Source organism: Mus caroli, unplaced genomic scaffold (assembly GCF_978045245.1).
Source record: "Mus caroli unplaced genomic scaffold, Mus_caroli_1 scaffold_6, whole genome shotgun sequence".
NCBI classification, from domain to species: Eukaryota; Metazoa; Chordata; class Mammalia; order Rodentia; family Muridae; genus Mus; species Mus caroli.
The window spans coordinates 39,195,965-39,217,872 of NW_028227261.1; the positions used below are offsets into that span (position 1 = coordinate 39,195,965).

General features: G+C 47.3%; 1 protein-coding gene across 6 annotated transcripts in view; it reads right to left on the minus strand.

Moving 5' to 3' along the window:
• The window catches only part of Eri3 (ERI1 exoribonuclease family member 3), a 124,127-nt gene that overhangs the window by 44,009 nt on the left and 58,210 nt on the right, over positions 1 to 21,908 (minus strand). For all 6 annotated transcript variants that reach the window (XM_029476773.2, XM_085839044.1, XM_085839045.1 and 3 more), the window contains one exon: positions 14,946 to 15,018. In XM_029476773.2, coding sequence (XP_029332633.1) covers positions 14,946 to 15,018 — 73 coding nt within the window. The remainder of the gene's footprint in view (positions 1 to 14,945; positions 15,019 to 21,908) is intronic.

Below are 21,908 nucleotides of genomic sequence, written 5' to 3' on the forward strand. Positions count from 1 at the left end.
CCAAAGGTAGCCCTGATCTCTCTGCATGTATAGGACTGAAAGCCCTGCCCCTTCCATCCCTCAAAGGATCCAGATGACAAGCTTCTAGCCTATTCATTCCTAGTAAATCCCACACTAATGGCTCTCTGCTCCACTGACAGCCACCTCAGATTCTGACAGGTGCCATCATCTGCCAAACTTCCACACCACCTCTGGCCCAGTTCTTGACAGATGCCTGGATATATCCTGCCTCTCCTGAAGTAGTTTCAATGTTACAGAGTAAAGCAAGGGCAGGGATATAAAAGGCCTTCCTTCTCTCATCCACCTTGTGCTGGCTAGTTTTATGTCAACACGGCATAAGCTAGAGTTACTGCAGAGGAGGGGTCCCCAACTGAGAATTGTTTATATAAGGTCAGGCTGTAGGCAATCCTATAAAGCCTTTTCCTAATGTGTGACTGCGGGGAGAGCCCAGCTCATTGTGGGTGCTATCACCCCTAGACTGGTGGTCCTGGGTTCTAGAAGAAAGCAAGCCTTAAGGAACAAGCCAGTAAGCAGCACTCCTCCATGTCCTCTGCTTCAGCTCCTGCCTCCAGATTCCTCCCCGGTTTGAGTTCCTGCCCAGACTTCCTTCAGTGATATGTAAGTATAAGCAAAATAAGCCCTTTCCTTCCCAATTTGCTTCTAGCCATGGTGCTTCATCCCACTGATAGTAACCCTGAGTCACTCCCCTATCTCTGTTGTAGCAAGGGAGGAACCTAAGATGCCATGAGCATACTCACACTGGAAAGGGCAGGAGGCACTATGAGAAGAAACTGCTCCATCCAACTTCCTTACTCATTAGCTAAAGAAACCAAAGCCTCCAGGGCAAGTGACCCAACACCAGAGAGGGCCTACTTTAAGGTTTTTACTTTAGGTTTCATGTAGGCCTCTTTGTACTGCACCATGCTGCCCTCTAGAGTCGAGGACCTCATCTGCCCATTGCAGTACCTGGAGACAGACCACAAACCCAATGTCAATCCCCATCCTTCCCAATGCCCAGACTTTTATACTGACTATCTAACTTTGCGGTGGCTGCTGTGCATTTGTATCCAGCTTAAACTAGGACAGATAGAGCTGCCTGCAGGAAAACTATGGAAGGAAAGAGCCTGATCTATAGCTTCCTGGTCACGTGCCCAAGGTAGGCTTCCTAACCTAAGTTTCTACTTCAGCACCATTGAGACAGGGCCTAGCACTCCTTGCTGAGTAGCTGTGAGGAGCCTGTGTGTTGTGGCCCAGTGCACTAGTGCTCTGTTACACTGAAACCGACAGCTATGCTCAAGTCTACCTTAGCAGGGTGACCTCTAGGACAGTGTGGCAGGCACATAGGAGGCAGAATTGTGCCTCCTGAAATTCCAGTTTTTGGAGTCTAGAGTAGTAACAAAGTAAAAGAAGGGAAAACAAAAACCAAACCCAAGGAAAAGGCAGAGTGACCGAGCTCCCTTAAGAGCCAGTGGAGAAGGGCTGGAGAGATGGCTCAGTGGTTAAGAGCACTGACAGCTCTTCCTAATTCCCAGCAACCACATGGTGGCTCGCAACCATCTGTAATAGGGTCCGATGCCCTCTTCTGGTGCGTATGAAGTCAGCTACAGTGTACTCACTTTAAATAAATTAAAAAAAAAAAAAAAAAAAAGCCAGTGGAGGAGCACTGATCCCTCCTGGCACGCTCCTGCAGCCAAGCCCCACCTCTCCCAAAGAGTCTGTCACTCTTCCACAGTGTGGACACCCCGAGTGGCTCCTGAGAGCCCCTACTGCCCTTTCTAGTTCTGTGAAAGCAGATTAGATTCACACTGGTCCCTTCTTTAGGAGGTTCTGGGGGTTCTCAAAGTGATGGACTAGGCCACATGAAATGAGTAGGACACATGGATTCAGAGCTATGCTGGGCTCTGGTAGCTGGCCCTGAAGGTTAGAATACAAAGTCTATGTTAGAAAGGCCTTCAAATGACCAAGCAGACCTCCCCACTCTATGCTCCAGAACAAACCCAGAATGGACTGAAGGACACAAGGAAAAAGTTCACTGTGGGACCTAGATGAGGAGACTGCTACTACCTTCAGTGGACAGGATACAGACAGAGCAGCAGCCAGGAGGGACAGACAGGCCCAGAGGGAGGCCCGGTCTAACCTTCCAGACAACACTGCAAGAATTCTGGGGTGAGGTCCACTGCAGAGGACGCAGGTAGAGGACAGATTCTTGCCACCCTAAGCTGACTCCCTTTCCTACTCTCCCACCAAAGATGCAGAACAAGGTAGGTACCCAGCAACTGGTATGACAAGGTGCCCATCCCACACAGAAAGGTGTGTTACCCTTCTAAGAGCTTTACAGACATGCTCAAATGGATTCCCCCCAACTCTATCCCCCATGCTGGAGGGATGCAGCCTTCTCCCCTGCAGTCCTGGGCTGCCTACCGCTGATATATCTCGGAGCTCCTTGGCCCACAGGTCTTCTCCCCTTTTCACAGACAGACACGGTGGTTTCCTAGAGCTGCTACTGCCCTTGCTCGAGCTCTCCTTTCTTTGGTAAAAAGTACACACAACTAGCCTACACTGTAGCTAACCCATGAAAATCACTGCCGTGCTCCCTTGATCTGGCCAGCCGTCTCACACCCTATGCGCCCTGCCTGATGTCCCTCCCAGTGCCCCCCTGAAAACGTACTTCATCTTCAGAACTCACCCAGGAGCCTCCTTGCTAAAACCCTTCCTGACTTATCATCTCACTACCTAACCTCAATAAAAATAGCTCAGGAGCATGGACTCTGGAGTGCGGGCCTTCACTCCAGTGCTGTGCCTGCTCCACCACCCACTGCTGCTGGCTGTGGAAGGTATGAGCACTCAGTGTTCCGTTTCCTCCTTTCCCTGTAGGGCAGCTGGGGACTCAAGGAGCTGAAACTCAGTATTTAGAGCCACATCTGATTTTGCTAATTATTATCTCCACTTTACATATACAGAAACCAATGTTCACGAAAGGTTAAGTATCCTATCCTTATAAAGGTGACAGTTAACAAGTATCTAAGCTGAATATAACTCTATTTCCTCTCAACAGCCAGGCCTGAGATGGCAGGCTGACTGCTGCTCCTGTACACTGAGGATGGCACAGTGCAAGGCCAGTGCTAAACCCATCTTCCCCAGGATGAACCTGCTGGGGAGCTCTTCTCCACAGTGCCTGCGGGCAGACTCCCACTGCATACCTTGATGTCTCCTCTCCTTGGAGCCTGCTCATCTCTGCTGGGTTTATCAAGTACCTAGGCAACTCAAGTATGCTCATGCCTCACTCTCAGGTCAACTCTAAGACAAGGATACTACCTTTCTTATCTCAGAGAGAGGATGCTGGAGTATGATGACATTAAGTGATTTTCTTAAACCCCCACAACTACCAAGTATAGAGCCAGGATTCTAAGCCAGCAGTCTTCTACTGGTCCAGGGAGAGACTGGCTCCAGCTCAGAAGGTTGGTTGGCAGTGACATTACAAAGCAGAGTCTGACCCAGCAGGCTCCAAAAAACTTTCTAGCATGATGGCCTCAGGCTTGTGAGCCACATCCCTACATACCTAAGGTCCAGCATACTCACTAAAGGAAGAGCAGAGCAAGTCTCACAGACAGACGGCACAACTTTCAAACCAATCCAAGTCCTCTCAGCCTGGTGTGCACAGTGCATTTCTCTACCACCACATTCAGTAAGTGCTGTGCCCCAAGGCCTGCAGGGAAACCAATGTCTGAGATGTTTTCAGACATCCCTGAGACCCCATGTATTCTGCCTGCCTCACAGCTCTCCATAGCACACGGAGGTATTACTTCCAAGCCACTGTCCTGATACTTGGCTACAAACTCATAGTAGAGGAGTGTCTTTTGAGTGGAGTAACTGTCCACTCAGGAGCATGGACTCTGGAGTGCAGGCCTTCACTCCAGTGCCCGCTCCACCACCCACTGCTGCTGGCTGTGGAAGATATGAGCACTCAGTGTTCCATTTCCTCCTTTCCCTGTAGGGCTCCAAAAAGTTGCCCTTTGACAACCACAGCAACAAGGTCTCATTCTCTCCACACCCCAAGTCCCATGAATATCAAGACCAGAGCCTAAAGCAAGGAACAAGGAAGATGGGGGTATCTATGCATCTTACTGCCAAGCCCTCCCTGCCCACCTACCTAAGACACACACACTTGACTCAGGGTTTACCTCTTCCTGACTGTTTGCCCACAGGAAGAGGCTTAGTTTCTCTAAGCCCATGCTGGGCAAAATCTGACAGATATCTGTCTACAGAAGCCTGACTCCATGTGGATTCAGTTAATACTCTTGAATGCCTACTGTCAGGGTCCAGGGCTGGGTACTGAAAACAGAGACCACAAGGGCCTCACAGACTAATAGGAAACACAAATGTGCAATTGTATGATACACCTTGTACAAAGTTCTAAGCCATAGGGAAAGAGGTGACAGATTCCTTTCTACTAGAGGGGTGCGTGTGTGTGCACATACATTTGTGTGATAGATGGGCTTACATAATAGGGTTCTGAAGGATGAACAGGAGTTTTCTAAACACACTAAGAGAAGAAAATAAAACATAAGGGAGCAATGTATGAAACAGAGGTTAACAACCATGTATATCTAAAAAGCAGCAAGAAGTCTGCTATGTCTTAAGAAGCAAAGAAGTATAGATATCAAGATAGCAATGAGCTATATCATCTAGGACCTTGCTACATAGCTCAAGAAAGAGAATGGGCAAAGCCTCAACAGCTCCCCTCTTGGCTCCAGTGCTCTTCCTGTCAGAATGTGCACCCTGTGACCACAGTTTCCTGTGCCTTTGATTTAAGAGTCCCTCTCCTGGCCCTGACAGTAAGGCATTTCTGTCCCACAGATTATAACTCACTCTGGGCTATTATTCAGCTCCCCAGCCCTGGCCCTGCTGCAGTTAGTCCAAACATAATATCCTTCATGCATATATTATCTGTCTCCCTATTATCTGGAATCATTTCGGAATTAAATTTCAGTCCTGCAATATTGGCTTCAGGAGCGGCGCGCTTTATGGGCTAGTCAAAGGTTAGAATACCAATCAAAATAACAGTGCCGATGCAGCGAGACATTTTAATATTCCAAAACCCGGTAATTGTAAAAGGACATAATATTTTTTCCCTGATTACCCCAAAGGCAACACATGTTAACAAGGCAAGGGAAGGAGTGAAAGGAATTTCAGAGTTCAGACAGCTGTAAGACATATTTAAAGGAAAAGCCCAGGCTGGGCACTACACCATGGGGGCAGGGCAGTGAGAAGAAAGGAGACATTCCCTGTGGCTCTGGCAGCTGATACTATACACGGGGTTTTACCTTCTCTACTTCTGGACTAGACTTCAAGAGCTTAGCCCCAGGCATACATAGTACAGAGAATGGACTGAGAACTCAGAAACTGGAGTCCCGAGTCCCACTCAGAGGTCAGCAACCGCTGCTCAAAGTAGCCCAGGCACCCTCTACAAGCCAGCTTCTGACCATACACCTGTGCTCTACCATGCCCTCATTCCTACCTGGGCCTATGTGTCCTGCACCATGTACTTAGTTAGCCTACTTGCTCTTCAAAGATGGCCAGAAGTTTTGAGAATCCAACCCAGACCATATACTGGCCAGGGACAGTGAACTGCTTTTGGATGGTCCCAAAGACTGGGGCCACAAACCCTGCCTGGTTCTGCATCTGGACTCAAAAGTCTGCCACTAGTGCAAGCTACCGTCTCAGAGCACTGCAGGGCTTCTAGGTCCTCACATCTGTCTGCGCTCGAGGTTTACTCTTGTTCTGTCAGATGAGCTTCTCAACAGCCCTAGCAGAGGGGCTCCATGCTGGCCCCACTTAGCCCCCTTCCACAAAGGGGCCAAACAGCAACCTGAAGAACCCACTCTGGATCACTCCTGACTGCTGGCTTCCCCACTGGCTCAGACATTCACTGAAGCGTCGGATCTACAGCACCAAGACCTGCTGACCCGCTGTCGGCCCCCAGCAAAGAACTTCATTAAGGCTGAGAACATATTCCTCCATAAGCCCTTAATTTATTACTGCACTGATTGGGACTCTGAATGCTCCAAGGTCAGAAAAGGTCACACTCAATCGTAGACTCCATTGCTCCCTTCAGCAGTTTCTCCTGCTATCCCCTCTCAGAGACTGTCAGAGACAATGTTTCTTGGAGAGACTGCAAAAGTTCTTTCTCCTCTTCTTCTCCACTCTCCCTCAGATGTCCGGCCCTAAGCTCGCCCTTTCAGAGCACACAGAAAGAGCACAGCAGGACATGGAATACAGGCAGCAATGGGAAAGTAGAGCTACAGTCTACACCCTGCATTTATCTGACTGTTTGATGCTAGACAGCCCCTACCCCCCAAGTGCCGGACAGGACTGGATAACCAGACAGCTTGCCCAACTCAGATACCTCCTAAGGCTGCCTGCTTACTTTCCTACACAAAGGCCAGCCAGGCAGGTTGTGGCATGAGAGGGAATTCCTGACAGTTATGAGTGTGTGCACACACAGCTGCACAGTTTGGTCTGCATATACGTGAACTGTTTATATATGTGTAGGCATGCACTTATATATTCATTTGTACCTATGTGTCATGCATATGTACTGGGAAAGCCCATCTTCTGTATTCATGTGTATATACACACATTTTTCTGGATGTATTCCAGCCAACCCTTTTGTTTCATAATGCCTTATTTAGAACATTATTTCTACTCAGCTCTAACCATGACTTCTGTGGCTGTACTTTAGAAACTGTCAACATCCCATTTTTTTAAATCATTAATTCAAATATCCTTTTTTTTTTTTTTTTAAGTCAGAGTCTCCTGTAACCTAGGCTAGCCTCAAACTTGCTATGGATTCAAGGGGTCATAGATGACCCTCAACTCCTGCTCCTCTTTGCCTTCCCCTCCCCAGCAGTGAGATCACAGATGCCCAGTGCCATGCTTGGCTTTTTACATTGGTGCTAGGGATCTTCATGCTGGTGTGGCAAGCACTGGACCAACTGAGCCACCTCCCTAGTCCTTTTTTGTTTTTCTGAGATAGAGTCTCACTCTATAGCCCAGGAATAGCCTGGAACTTGCAGTGAACCTCCTGCATCGGCTTCCTGGGTATTGAGATTCCAAGCAGTAGCCACTACACCCCACTGCCGACTCTCTCACCCTGCTGTCTGCCTCATTCAGCTGGGCCCACTGCACCCGCTCCTCATTTCCACAGGACCCACCTGCTTTGTCCACACCCAGCTGAGTCTTCCTCTTTTCAATATCTATCTTAGACCCCCCAGTCTGTCTTGTTAACTGCTGTCCTGACAGTTATCTTTTAACTCCCCGCTCTTTTTATTACAACTCCTTACAGAAACTCTCCACCCCTGACAACCCTAAGCCCCCTTTCTCCACGCTTGCCCCAATCTGCTGAGCTCTACTAAGGGGGATCAAATCTCTCAACAGAGTGGCTCTGCTACAGACTAATGTCATTGACCTGACTGGACCCTCAACACTGCCTCTGAGTTAGCTCCCACGGTAACTTACCAAAGGGAGGCAATCCTGTCTTAACTTTCTGTGAGCCCTCACACACCTCCCTATTAGTTGCCAGCAAATGATTTACCTGTATGTCTCACCGGGAAAACAAAAGTCACCCAGCCATCAGATGGTGTGCTGGTTGTATTTTTCTTTTTCTTTCTTTTTTTTGGTCAGCTTCACACATCATGAAGAAGGAATCTGAATTGAGAAAATGCCTCCATAAGGTTGGCCTATAAGCAAATCTGTGGGACATTGTCTTGATTAAAGGAGGATGTTGGAGGGTTCAGCCCACTGGGGGCAGTGCTACACCTGGGCAAGTGATTCTGAGGTACAGAAGAAAGCAAGCTGAGCAAGGCATCTAAGAAATCAATAAGCACTGCTCTCCCACCACCTCTGCTTCAGTCCCTGCCTTGGCATTTCTCAATCAACTGTGACTTAGGACATGTAAGCCAAATAAACACCTTCTTCCTCCAAGTTGCTCCTGGTTCTGGTCATGCTCAGAGCCTAGACTGACACCAGGATCATGGGTGCTGCTGTGATAGCCTGGGATGTGTTGTCTGTGGGGCGACGGTTAGAAAGACTTTGGAAGCTTGAGTGTTCTGAGAGCCGGGAAGAGGGTGTGGCCAACAGTGCAGACAAGGAGGCTTCCCATGCTTCAGAGAGAAGTTTCTTCAGGAACTTCAATGCACCTGTTTATGTGATACTACAAAAGTTATTTTATTAGCCTATTTTATTAAGTTATATTTACAAATCAGCAAGCCTGCTGACATAGATTTGCAGCCATCTTTGCTTTTTCTCCTGTCAGGATGAAGTAGGGAACAGTCTTTCCTCTCCTCTCCTCTTCTTGGAGGCGTTCCTGATGACTCCCTCTCCTCTCTGTACCTGAGCATCAGTAGGGTCCCAACCTCAGTACCCATATATGATTGCCTTCATGTTACCCCCTCCCTCCCCATCCTCCCTCCCTCCCTCCCTCCCTCTCCTCCTCTCTCTCTCTCTCTCTCTCTCTCTCTTTCTCTCCCTCCCTCTCTCTCTCTCTCTTTCTCTCTCTCTCTCCCCCTTCCCCTCTCTCTCTGTTCCTCCCTCCTGCCCCCCCCAACTGTCAACACCTATCTCAGCCTCTGGGATGCCACCCTCAAGGCCCCTCTGTGTCTGTACCATGAAGTCTTGGTATGAAAGCATCATTAACTGCTCTATGCTCAGGAAGGCTGTAAGGAGTAGACAATGTTGTACTGATGCCAAGGATCCGGCCGGCCCAGGGCTGTTCAATACAACACAATCTAAGTACACAAGAGAGTTCAACTTTTATCATGGTCATTATGGAACATTAAAAGACAAAACGTGTTGGTGCTGGAGACATGGCTCAGTGGCTAAGACCACTGGCTGATCTTCCAGAGGACCTAGATTTGTTTCTCAGCAGCCCCAAGAGGCTCACAGCCATCTGTAACTCCAGTTCCAAGAGATGAGGTCCTCTTTTGGCCTCTGTGGGACCTGTACACATATGGTACACATACATACATGAAGCCAAAACACCATACACATAAAAAAAATGATAAAGGCTTAAATTTTTACTTTAAATAACATGAAATTATTTAGTCAATTTATATATCCAAATATCATTTTAAACATGACAGCAGCATAAACATTAGGAGATATTTTGTCTTTTTTCAGACTAAGTCTTTTTTCAGATCAAGTCTATTAATACTTAATATCACATCTCAATTATGAAGCAAAATCTTTATCAGAAATGTTTTAGATTTTAAAAAATTAACCATTTAAAATATAGCATCTCTAACTCAAGTGCCTTTAAACATACTCAAATTTTCTCAAGTAAATTATAATTCAAATTGATTAAAACTTAATCCAAATTAATCTCTCAATCATACTAAATATATTCCAAGTGACCTACTGCCACATGCCAGTGGAAACTCTATCGGGCACCACAGGCGTTACTGTCTGACTTTCAATCCTCCCTAACCTCCACACTAAGATTTAACTTCTACTATAGCACTACTGAGAGGCGGGGCTTTTAAGAGACCACCAGGGAATGGGAACTGTTCACGTGAATGAATCGGTGCTATTGTTCCAAAAGGGCACTGGTTTAAGAGTGGAGCTCTTGTCGTCTGTGTCTTCTGTCCTCTCCTGTCATGTGAAGTCTTCCCATGATGCAACAAGAAGGTCCTTACCAGGTGATGCCCCTGGAGCTCAACTGTCTCAGCCTCCACCATAACCGTTAGCCAAATAAACTTTCATTGTTTATAGCTTACCAAGTCTGTAGTGCTCTGTCAAAGCATCAGAGAATGGATGCAGACAATGGGTGTACAACATAGCACAGCCAGTAACCAGCATCTGTTTCTATTAGACAGCTTCCTCCTAACCCTGCCTTCTCTACCTGCCTAAGGTACCACCTCAGGGTTTCGCTTTGCTCTCATTTTCACCCTATATACACTTCTCTGGCAATACCATGTATCTCCATGTTTACACTAGTTATTCAAATGTCAAGACTCAGTACCTCTTATCAAACCTTACTCTTTAGCACTAGATGGTCAGCTACCTTTTCAACAGAGCCGGAAGAATTGCTCAGACGTCTCAATTCAACAGTCCTAAATCAAGTTGTTCTCTTTACCTTAAGCTTCTCCTTCTCCTCACACAGAAAATTCGTTCTAATTTACCTATATGCTCAATCCTAAATTTTAGGGCCATACAGGCTGAAAGAATTCACCCCTAACTCTACCAACCAATCATTATTTCCTGTCTGTTACACAGTCAGTACTGCCATAACACTCACTTTCAAAGAACAAATTTGTCCCAATGTAACTGATGTATTAACGAATAATTAAGCATAATGGCAATTTTGCATTTGTTCCTGTCATGCTTCCCAATGATATACTAGATATGTCAGGTGTGATAGTATATACCTTCAATCCCAGCACTTGAGAGGTGAAGGCAGGAGAATTTCAAGTGCTATGCCACCCTGGGCTACACAGTGAGATTCTGACTCACAAAGCTAGAAGAGGTAGAGGAAGCTAAACTCAACACACAGAGAACAATGTCCTATTGGATTTCAATTCTTTATCCCACCACTTCGCAATAACTCACCAACTATAGCCCTTCTTATGTCTATTTCTACATACAAACTCTAGACTTATTTTTGACCAAAGTGGTATATTTATTATAGTATTTATGTATTTCTTAATCATTTAACTATTTTATTTTATTTTACTTTATTTTTATTTGGGGGCGGTTAGAGATAAGTTTTCTCTGTACAACCCTGGCTGTCCTGGAATTCACTCTGTATACCAGGCTGGCCTTGAACTCAAGAAGCCCTGCCTCTGCTCCTGAGTGCCCCACCACCTGGCAGACATCTATCTTTCTTTCCTATGCTACTATGGAGTTTCTGTGTGCTACAGCGTCTAGGTCACTTCTACTGCATGGCTTTCCTTAGGGAAAGAGCGTTTGTTGATTGGTTTGTATTTTGAGACAAGGTCTTACTCTATAGCCAGAGACTGGTCTTTCCCTCTCAGCTCAGGCTGGCCTTGAAGTAAAGACAACTCTCCTGTCTCAGCCTTCCAAGTGCTGGGATTACAGGCCTGTGCGGCCACATCCAGCTGGGCTATAGCATGAGGCTCTGCCTCAAAACAAAACAAAAAAGCAAATGAGATAAAGTTTTCTTTTAGTAGCTCCTGTTTATCCTATAAGTAAGAGCCAAAATCCAAACCTGGTCTACAAGCTCCAGCATCACCGTCTACTTACTGTACCTCATGCGGCTTTCCTCTCTCACAGTCCTAGGCCTTGGCAGTTATTCACTCAGTAAATGACAATTAAGTTACTCTGTACTGTGAGCCATCCAATGTGATGGGGGCTAGAACAATGAACAAGAGGCAGAACTTCTGTCTTCCTGGCTTTTATAAAAATAGCAGGCTTCTCTTCACCTCAGGGCCTCACCATATGCTGCTTCCTAAGGTTGGCCAGTTCTTCCTTCAGCCTATAATTTAGACAGCCTTCCTCACACTCTACCTCAATAAAGCCAGTTCTTTATTATATGATCTACAACTTCGAACTGTCTGAACAGGTTATTGAATAGAAGTCATATGATCTGTAACAGTCACCTTTTTTGTTATATTCCTAGAACCTAACACAGTACCTGGCACACAGAAGGTACTCTGAATGTGTGCTTATGGAAGAGATAATATTATGTCTTTGTGCTTTATGGATATATGTATATAAATACATTTATGTGTATACATGTGTCTTAGTCAGGGTTTCTATTCCTGCACAAACATCATGACCAAGAAGCAAGTTGGGGAGGAAAGGGTTTATTCGGCTTACACTTCCATGCTGCTGTTCATCACCAAAGGAAGTCAGGACTGGAACTTAAGCAGGTCAGGAAGCAGGAGCTGATGCAGAGGCCATGGAGGGATGTTCCTTACTGGCTTGCTTCCCCCACCTTGCTCAGCTTTCTTTCTTATAGAACCCAGGACTATCAACCCAGGGATGGCACCACCCACAATGGGCCCTCCCACCTTTGATCACTAATTGAGAAAATGCCTTACAGCTTAATCTCATGGAGGCATTTTCTCAAGGGAGGCTCCTTTCTCTGTGATAACTCCAGCTTATGTCATGTTGACACAAAACCAACCAATACAACATATTTTCAAGTATTTCTGCAGATGACTATTTATGTGAATATACGCGTACACATGCGTGTGTGCATGCACACACACACACACAAACACAGGCAGGTGTATTCCCCTTATTCCCTAGTAGCATCTTTAATCTCCTGGACAGAGCTGGGAGCAGAACTTCAAGTTCTCTTTAAGTTGACAGCTCAATAAAAAATCTAAGCTCATTCAACAAAACCCCAAATGTCAGCCAACAGCGACTTTTGCCACTCTCCTACAGGAGATGTAGGTAGCGGTATAAAACACGGCTACAAAACACGGCTGCTGAAAAGTTACTCTTTTTGAGGCAGCCCAGTTTATAAAGAGGAGAGGAGAACTGAAAAGGCTTTTCAGATTAGAGGCCTTATCTGTTTCCAGTTCTTCTCAGATTAAAGGCCTTAGGAAAGTAAGATGCTGAGTTCCTATCCAGTAACTAGCATAGTCACATACCTGGAACACAATATAGCTGGGTGCTAGAGAGGAAACACCCTTGCTTTCCCCAGGTCTGCATGGACCTGGGGAAAACACAGGGTCAACTGAGAATAGAGTCCTCAGTTTCCCTTTATATCCATTCCTTCCTTCCATGTCTTGGCATCCCAGTAGAAAACTGATTGAAGAGTCTCAAGCTGGCCTGAAGCACCAAGGTGACCCTAGTGTTACCATATGGGTCAGCTGCTCTCCTGACCTTCTGTCTAGGAACCTAAAGGCAGAGAGCTACCACACACCAAAAAGTCGAGTGAACTTCAGAGTAATTGTTCATGGTCAGTGCCTGCCTCGCCTGGCCGGGCATTCACATTGCATTTGTTGAGACCAGCAAGCAGACCCAGATGAGCTCTGACAGCTGGCACACTGTTTTCCTGGACAGCATGTCTATCTACACAGGCATGCCTCGCTCCACTCAGGAGGGTCTCTATGAAGCTAGTTCTCAATGAAGAGGTGGCCAGCAAGTATACATAACTCCGAGTCTAGCTAACCCCAGTCCAGCCCCACTGAGGACACAGGCAAGAACCATGCTCTGTCTCTGCACTCCAGATGGACAGGAGTAACAGCTTGGCCCCAATTCCACCTGAGTTAACTGATATCCCAAGTCCAGGGAGCCTCACAGCAAGAGCAGCTCAGCGGAAGTGATGTCTGAAGCACATCTTCAAGGGGCAGGCACAGGCCTGATGATGATGGCAAGGGGGGCATTTCACGAAGAGAGCCAGCCAGCTCAAGGCACAAAGGCAGGACAGAGCCTAGCTTCTTCAGTGAAAGATGAGAAGTAGTATCAGAGTGCACAGGACACATACTAGGTGAAAGCAGGACAAAATGCAACCAAATCCAAGGTCATCTCGGTGCAGAGCAAATCCTTACAAAATTAGTTGCCCCACTATTCTTCCATGTTAGCTTCATCCACACACACCAAAAGCAGCCTGCTCTTTCTGCCTCCAAGCCAGGCTCCTCCCTGCATACCGTGTTTAAATACCCAACATGAAACCCCTATCTTCACAGTACCTATGGTGACCCCTTAGTAGCCTCCCCTTCCTAAGACTCCTGCTGTGGCCTCCCTTCTTCTAGATTCCTAGGGTCACTAAGCTGACTGGTAGCATCAAGTAGACCCTGAGGCTACTCCAGGGCTATTTTTCTCTCTCTTTCTTCTAATAACCTGGGCCTCCTGGCGCAATAACTCCTCTAGAGCAAGGAAGCAAGAAGCCATTCCTGTGTTATCTCTTCTGCTTATCTAGGAACTACAGCATATGCCAGGAGAAGGCTGGTTTTCTGGGTGACTCACTCTCTATCAGGGAACTACCCTAGCTATGCAAGGTCCTTTTGAGGCCCACAATCCCACAATCCCACTCTCTAAGTCTACAATGCTGTCTTAGTGCCAAGATCCTCCTTCATGCTCCAAGGGTTCTAGCTTCCACTGTCCTCCCCATACACGAACAAGGCTCTGCTAGGATCAGGGAAACCAAAGTCATCTTAGGCAACCCAACTTCCTAACTAGAGGCACAGAGAGCACATTCATGAGTATAAAGAGAGAGATTGCTGTAGCAGGTGGTTCTGATGCTAAGGTCCCCTTTCCCAATTGGTTCTTAATCCATCAATCAATATGCCAGGAGTCAATTGCTGGGCCGAAGGAAAGAAATGGGACTTCTGGGTCTCCGCAGGAGGCCAAGGGAAGCAGGAAGAGAAAGGAAGATTTTGCCATGCTTTGGAGGGAGAAAAGATGACCAGCCATAGGGAGATAAGAAACACAACTAAGTGGAGGGCAGTTTAGGGTTGCTGATCAAGGAGAAGGTAACTGAGTGGCTAAAGTTGAGGGCAGATTTAAGGTGCTGAGCTGGGAGCGAAAATAAAGGTGGGAGATAGCCAAGGAAGGCTTAGAAGAGCCCAGCAATTGAGCCAATAAGGCGGGTTTAAAAATAAGCTAGTGTGTGATTGTACGCACCTGTCTTTCATTCGTGGATCAGAGAGAACTTGGGCCGGGCTGGCAATAAGGTCTGCACTGAGCATAAAGAACTATACCCAACAGAATGCCTTCTGAAAGGCTCAACTAGACCCATATTTCTCCTAGTGACTGCACGGCTCAGCCCAGAGACTCAGAAGAGAAAGCTCTGTGTATGTTTGGAAGACACCAACAGTACTCCTCCCAGCAGCCTGGCCCTCAGGCAGCTCCCACTCCCACTCCAGAAATATCAGAAGTTCAGTACAGATTACCCAGCGAAGAGAAAGGGGGATATTGAGAAAAGAAACAAAAAGACACCAGAGTTGGGGGTGGTGGTGGAGGACAGGAGGTACCTTTTTTAGATTAATCCACTGCTTGAAGTAATCTGCCACTGGCAAGCCTAGGTAATGGCACTGTCCTGGAAGCCTACAAGAAAGAGAAGAGAGGACAAGTTAGAAACACGCATGTCCCAAAATGTGGAGTCTTAAGCTATAATGAAAAAAAAAAAGTCTACTTAACAGAGAGACCATGAGGATCAACAAATCAGCAGGGGGACCACTAAGGAAGATATTCCACCTTAGCACCATGGATGCTGAACTTAGAGCCATTCCTCAGAACTAAGTATGAGATTCAAGAGATATTACAAAGAATAACATCAGTTGCTACTATTTCCTAATTTGCAAACTGTATTTTTTAATATGTTAAGGCCTTTACTTATAGCTGTCCTCAAACTGATTCCGTGAGGTAGGTACTGTTATCTATTATGGTCTCCCTGAATCGTATTACTTCCTTCTCTTTCTCTGATGTTCCTTATCCTTTGTGTCTTAGAGACTAATTGCTAAACTCAGTATTTCAGAAAAATCACACTGAGTGCTGGGTGTAAAGAGGCCACCAGAAGCAAGAGGAACACAGGGGGCCTGGTCAGAAAAGGGTAGGCAGTCCCTGTCTTATTTTCCTGTAGCTAACCTTAGCCACCTCCTGATATTACTTGGCATAGGTCTGGAGTCCTGCTGGGTCTGGCTAGCTGTGGAGAAAAAGGGATTCCCTTTCCTGTTGAATTTCAGTGGTACATGACAGCTATAGATATCACCCCTGGCTAGGAAGGGTACAGCTCAGGGGTATCCTGCCTGCTCCTCTCAAAGAAGCATCTATACCTCAGAGCCACCATGAGAACAACCAGAAAGGAGGATCATCTAAACAGTCATTCATATCTGAACATGGTCCAGCACGAATCCTGAGGGCCTCTCTATGACGGAAGTATGGAGAGGGAGATACCAATCTTATTCAGGAGCTCTATGCATGAACATTTGCAGATTCAAGGAGAAGAACAGGGTTGCTGAGTGCTTCTCTGAATGTTCCAGCCCCCTGTCTCCAAGCATATGCAGCACAAATATAGCAAGGCCCAAACTCATCTTCATGAGAGGCAGAGTCAGAGCCAGAACTTGAACATGCAGGTGTCTCACAGGAAGATAGCTGTACATCTCTGTCACATAACAGAGCACACAAGGTGGGTTAGGGTGGTCACCATCGCTTATACAAACGAGGGAACAGATTCAGTAAAGAAAAAGGATTTGCTCAATCATGCAACAAGCCAAGAAGAGAACTAGAAATGGACCCTGGGGGCTTCGGAATGGCAAGTGACAATTGCACATATTCAACAAGAGGCCTTGATTTGTCCTAGAGAAGGCAAAGCTTGTAGAGGTAGGTAGGATGGAGTTTACTGCTAAAGGTTATAGTTTTTGTTTTTTGTTTTTTTAACTCAATATTCTTAGGCATCTCAGGCTAAGGTCAGCAGGTCCCAGTAGACACCTGGTTCCACTAGTTGGCAAAGAAAAGGGCAAAGGTTCCTGGCACTAAGGGGAAAATGCTGAGTTTTTGCCAGATACTGATCCCAAGGAAAAGAGCCACTGGCAGTGGGCCCTGAACTAGCCTACGGGCATAAACGTGCAGGCAAGTTTATGGTGCCCAGGTCTCCATGCAGCTGGATTCACTGGGCACAAAGCTCCCCAACTGCCCAAACATCATCTGGTCATGCTTATTACTGTTGCCCAATGAAATTTTATGCACCGAGTCCACAGGTGTGATTTCCCCTTCTTTATGAGGGGTCGGAATGACATCACTGATGGCCAATAGAAAAAACCCAATTATGTCCAGGCCATAAAAAGGAATGGGATTTTTCCCCCACCAAATCAAAACTTCCTTCAGTTTCATGAATACAAGGAGGCCCCTTTTAAGGACACCCCTCACCCCAACACATGCATGGCAGTCCTGTCTATGGGCTCTAAAACAAGGTACATGATCACTCTTCAAATGGTATGAGGCTAGAGGCAGAAGGGGCCCTACTTTGGCATTTATCATGGTCTTGCTCTGATCACAGTGGCCCTTCAAGTCACCAGAACAGAACCTCAAACCTAACATCAGATGTTTCCCAGGATCCTTGCTTCTGATTGGCAGAAGTTAGAGAAAGCTGAGGTGCTTCTTAAGTTTCCTAGTGAGCTTCTAAATAACAAAATGAGAACTTCGCTTTGAAAGAAGAGAGGATATGGGAGGATAGCGCTGTTAGAAAAAGTCTCTCCCCACAAACAGACAACAAAGCAAAGGGAGCCCCACCTTCCCCACCCCAGCCCTCTTTCAGGCCTACCACCTGCAACTGAACCGCTCTGGTCTGGCCCAGACAGCCTTGATAGCAAACAGGTGTGGCTAGCTTGGCGCCAGCCAAAGCAGGGGAGTTGCTCATTAAGGGAGCTCGCACACCCCACCCCTTGCTAATGGGTATAGCCAAGGTGGAACCACTCACTGTAAGTAGGAGCTCAACTTTGAAGATCAGGTGAGCAGAGCATGGGGGACCATTGCTAGGTCTGCGTCAAGGAGATCACAGAGGTTTGACAGACCGTCCAAAGGGCAGGTCCAGCAAGAGAGCAGACGCCTTTAATCCCAGCACTTGGGAGGCAGAGGCAGAGGCAGGCAGATTTCTGAGTTCAAGGCCAGCCTGGTCTACACAGTGAGTTCCAGGACAGCCAGGGCTACACAGACAAACCCTGTCTCAAAAAAACAAACAAACAAAAGAGCAGAAACCTGTGCTGAGAAAGGTTGTGGACAACCTTTCTTAAATGTTCTTCTCTTTTCAAATTTTAACCAGTAAACTCAGCTAGGGAGTGTGACTTAAAGAGGAGGGGAACAGCAGGCTGAAGTCATCATCTACTCCCTTCTGCCTCACAGGACTCAAAGAGTGACTTGTCAGTCCTGGAGGTCAACAGCACTGAAATGTGCACACATCACTCTGTAGAAACCGCTGTGTTCCTGGGACATGTAGGCAAGGAATGCCTCAAATCATCAGTGGACCATGAAGGCACAGAGGCCCAGCCATCGAAAGGAGTGGGTCAGGAGAAGCCAGAGAAAAGACCCTGCAAAGAGACCCCTCTGAGGTACACACAGCTTGTTTCCATGCAGCCTCCTCATTCACCCATACAAAGTCTCAGAGTGTTGTCACCAGCTGTCCTGTTTCAGAACTGCCACAATTCTCTATGATACTCTTATTAGTGAAGAGGCTGGGCCTCAGGAAGGACACCACACCCCTGGAACCCAGTCTGTTATGTCACCTAGTCAGAGTGCCACAGTCTACATGGCATAAGTCTGCACCCAGCATATGCCAGTCACACCAACCTGGGCAGCACTTAGCTGGGGACATGGCTCTTTGTCTCTCCTGCCTCCATTCCCCACCCAGAGGAGATAAACAGAGCTCTGGTGATGAACAGCCCGCCTTTCATGATCACTTTTCCTCGAGTTGAGGAGAGTGGCTAGTGATGGATGGGCTGGAATTTGGTTATCAGGAAGGGCTGTCAGCCAGAGGTGCCCATCTCCTCCCCCACTACGCAGGGCATCATTACACTGTGGCATAGAGGTAAAATATGACCAAGGGGAGGGAAGGAAGAAAGAGGGGAAGGCTGGGCTTATACACGGAGCAAATTGAGCAACAATGAGAGCAGGCGTGAGGCTGGAACGTTAGTTATCTGCCTGTGACACCTTTTATCTCTGCACAAATTGGTCCTTCCTCCCCCACTACATTCTCTTATACAAACAGAGGCAGACACAATGTGTCACCAGTGCAATAGCACAGCAATTTAACCCAAATTAGTAAGGGGGTCAAGCTAGGAAATAGGGGTTTCTCATTTCAACAGGTTCCTTGTCTCAACTCTGAACCACAACATCATAGAAAGGAGGGTGGAGAAAAAGCAGATTCATAATTGAATTCACCCACTTAGCCACTGCTGATGGATAAAAAATTAACACTCGAGCCTCTAAATACTTCTCAAACCTAGTTATCTTCCTTCTCCCTTTTGATATGCCATGTCGCAAGACAACACAGGCCTACCCCAATCAGGCCTAGCACTCAGGGTAGGAATCAGCAAGAAGAGGGAACAAAGAAAAGTCACCCTAGACAGAAACGGAGGGCTAGAAGCCTATAAGACAGGCTGCAGGGAGTGCTAGATTCGGGAAAGAGCAGGAACTACAGGATTACAGATGCTGATAACATCAAAAGTGGACCTTGACAGCTCAAGAACATACTTATGAGTCAGGCATCATGGTCCACACCTTTAATCTCAGTACTCAGGAGGCAGAGGCAGGTGGATCTCTGAGTTCAAGTCAGAGTAAGTTCCAGGACAGCCAGGGACTACACAGGGCTATCCTGTCTTGAAAAACAAACAAACAGCCGGGCGTGGTGGCACATGCCTTTAATCCCAGCACTTGGGAGGCAGAGGCAGGTGGATTTCTGAGTTCGAGGCCAGCCTGGTCTACAAAGTGAGTTTCAGGACAGCCAGGGCTATACAGAGAAACCCTGTCTCGAAAAACCAACCAACCAAACAACCAAACAAAATCAAACAACAACAAAAGAATATACCTTTGTCTACAGACCTCCTACCTCCACCAAAAAAAAAAAAAAATGCTTGGTCTACCCTGCACTGGAGTAACCCTCTGACAGACCAGTCCATCATCTTGAATAGCTGCCCTTTTGACAGTGACTGACAAGACCTGATAAGGAAAGGAGGAGAGAGGAGCCTGTCCTGTTCCTCCGTGACCTCCACCATGGTGAGACCAGGTGCTGGGAAGGCTCTCAATGGGTAGGCAGCGCACCACACCCCCATCCCTCACCCCAAACCGGCCGTATGGCTTTATTATCAAGTGCTTGTTGTCCTTGAGCAAGCAACATCACCTCCATCACCTACTCTATGAGACTTAAAGTCAAGGGAAACAAACTTTGAAAATGGGCTCAGAGGAGCTATTTGGCTAGATAAGCAGACACTGCTTATCTAGCAGTGAGCCTACAAAGGTTTGTGAAGATGCTTCTGGGCCAGATGAGACTAAGTAAGGAAAAATGCCAGAAAAGTGAATTGCAGGTAAATGACCAAGGGGAATGTTCTAAAATCACTCAGTAGCTTCAAAATGGATTGAGGGGAGGAGTTACAAGATAAAGGGGGAAACTAGGGACTCCTCTTTCAAGTTTAAAGACAAAGCACACCGGGCGGTGGTTGGCACAAGTCTTTAATCCCAGAACTTGGGAGGCAGAGGCAGGCAGATTTCTGAGTTCGAGGCCAGCCTGGTCTACAAAGTGAGTTCCAGGACAGCCAGGGCTACACAGAGAAACCCTGTCTCAAAAAACTGAAAAAAAAAAAAAAAAAAAAAAAAAGGACAAAGCACACAAGTACCAGGTACAAAAGCCAAGAGCCCCCTGCCCTCTCTAGACACCACGGAGAAACCTTACCTGACCCCAAACATGCTCAAATCAGAAGCTACTTAAGCCTGCCTCCTATACTCAGAGGCTCCTAGGTTATCTGGAAGACAACCACAGCATAAGCATACGAATCTAGAAGCCACCGCTGAAGAAGAGCCTCCTGGTTCCTAGTAATGGAGGGCAACACCCTGTAGCACTTACAGAGACTCAGCTTTACCCCCTGTTCAACAAGCATGTGCACTGTCCCTCCGCTGTTCCCCAACTGCCCACAGCCCTGGGGGATTGAACTGCTGACTTATCGGCCCAGTCTGCCCCCACATTTGCTCCCACCCTCTGGGATATCTGCAGGTTACAATTCCAACCACAGGCTTCAGAAAGATGATACACTTGCTGGAGCCTGCAAAGGGTCAGGAGAAAGTAGTGTCTCAAATACCAGCATGACAGCTGGCTCCTGGTCTGTCTCCTCCTCCCCAACCCCCTCCCCAAACTTGTCATGGTACAAGAAGTCTATAAGCAGCCCATCAGATTTAAATACCAGTGTGCGTGAAGCAGCAGCACGGAGGGTGAGGGAGCGGGAAACAGACAGTGAGTGCCTCTGTCGCCACTGCTGTCAGCGAGCACTAATGAATTTCACCAGCAGCAGCCATGCTGCAGCTGCGGGTGTGGGGGTGATGTGAAAGGTGGGGAGTTTTCTTGGGAGAACACTGTCAGTACTAAAACATCTTTTCCCAAAGCCTTGGTAAAATATGTAATTGAAGAACTGAGAACTATAGTCCACCTAGAACACCTAGAACTTTAAAAGGGGAGGGGAGTCAAGGGTGGGGGTGGGGCAAATCCTGAAGTCGTCCTCTAAACAGGAAGGGACATACAAGTTTGAGGCTGGAAAGAGCCAGTTAAGATCCCATTAGATGGTGACCTCCGGCAGGTCTCACACCTTGCTTTACCACAATCACCCAGACTTACCTCAGAGGCCTTGGGCTGCTCAACTGGGAGGGCAAGGAAAAAAAGGTCCCAGGCAGCAAAAGGCAGCCTGTTGAGTCTTCCTGGCCAGCCTATTGCTGCCCTACTTCATAGCAGCTGTAGCTAACTCCACGGGGAGGCCCTAGGTCAACATGTTACAGACCTGGGGAAGATGGGGTGAGGGAGGCCCCACACCTGTTCTGTAGAAAGTACTTCCCACGGATGTCAGGGGACACATATGACATTTACCAAATCCCAAAGAGGTTGTGAGTGCTCTTGAGACTTTCCCAAGATCCCCACCAACAGGCCCACAACCTGAATCCAGGTCTATTTGCTGCTTCCTGTGTATTCTCTACTGCCAGACCCTGCCCTTCTCACTCCTTCCCACTGGTATACATGCTTCTCTGGCATGGCATCGTCCACAGCTGCCATATAGCATTAGGCTGGGCTCTAGGCCAGGGTGAGCCCAGCCAGGAAGAGAAAGCTGTGGGAGTGAGCCAGGCCATCACCTGGGAGTCGCTACAGCTCAGAGGACATGGATGCAGCGGAAGCCTTCCCCTGGGTGCCCTTTGCACAACTCTGATCAACAGTGTCTGATCTGGCAGCGACCTGCTGTGCAGGGGGC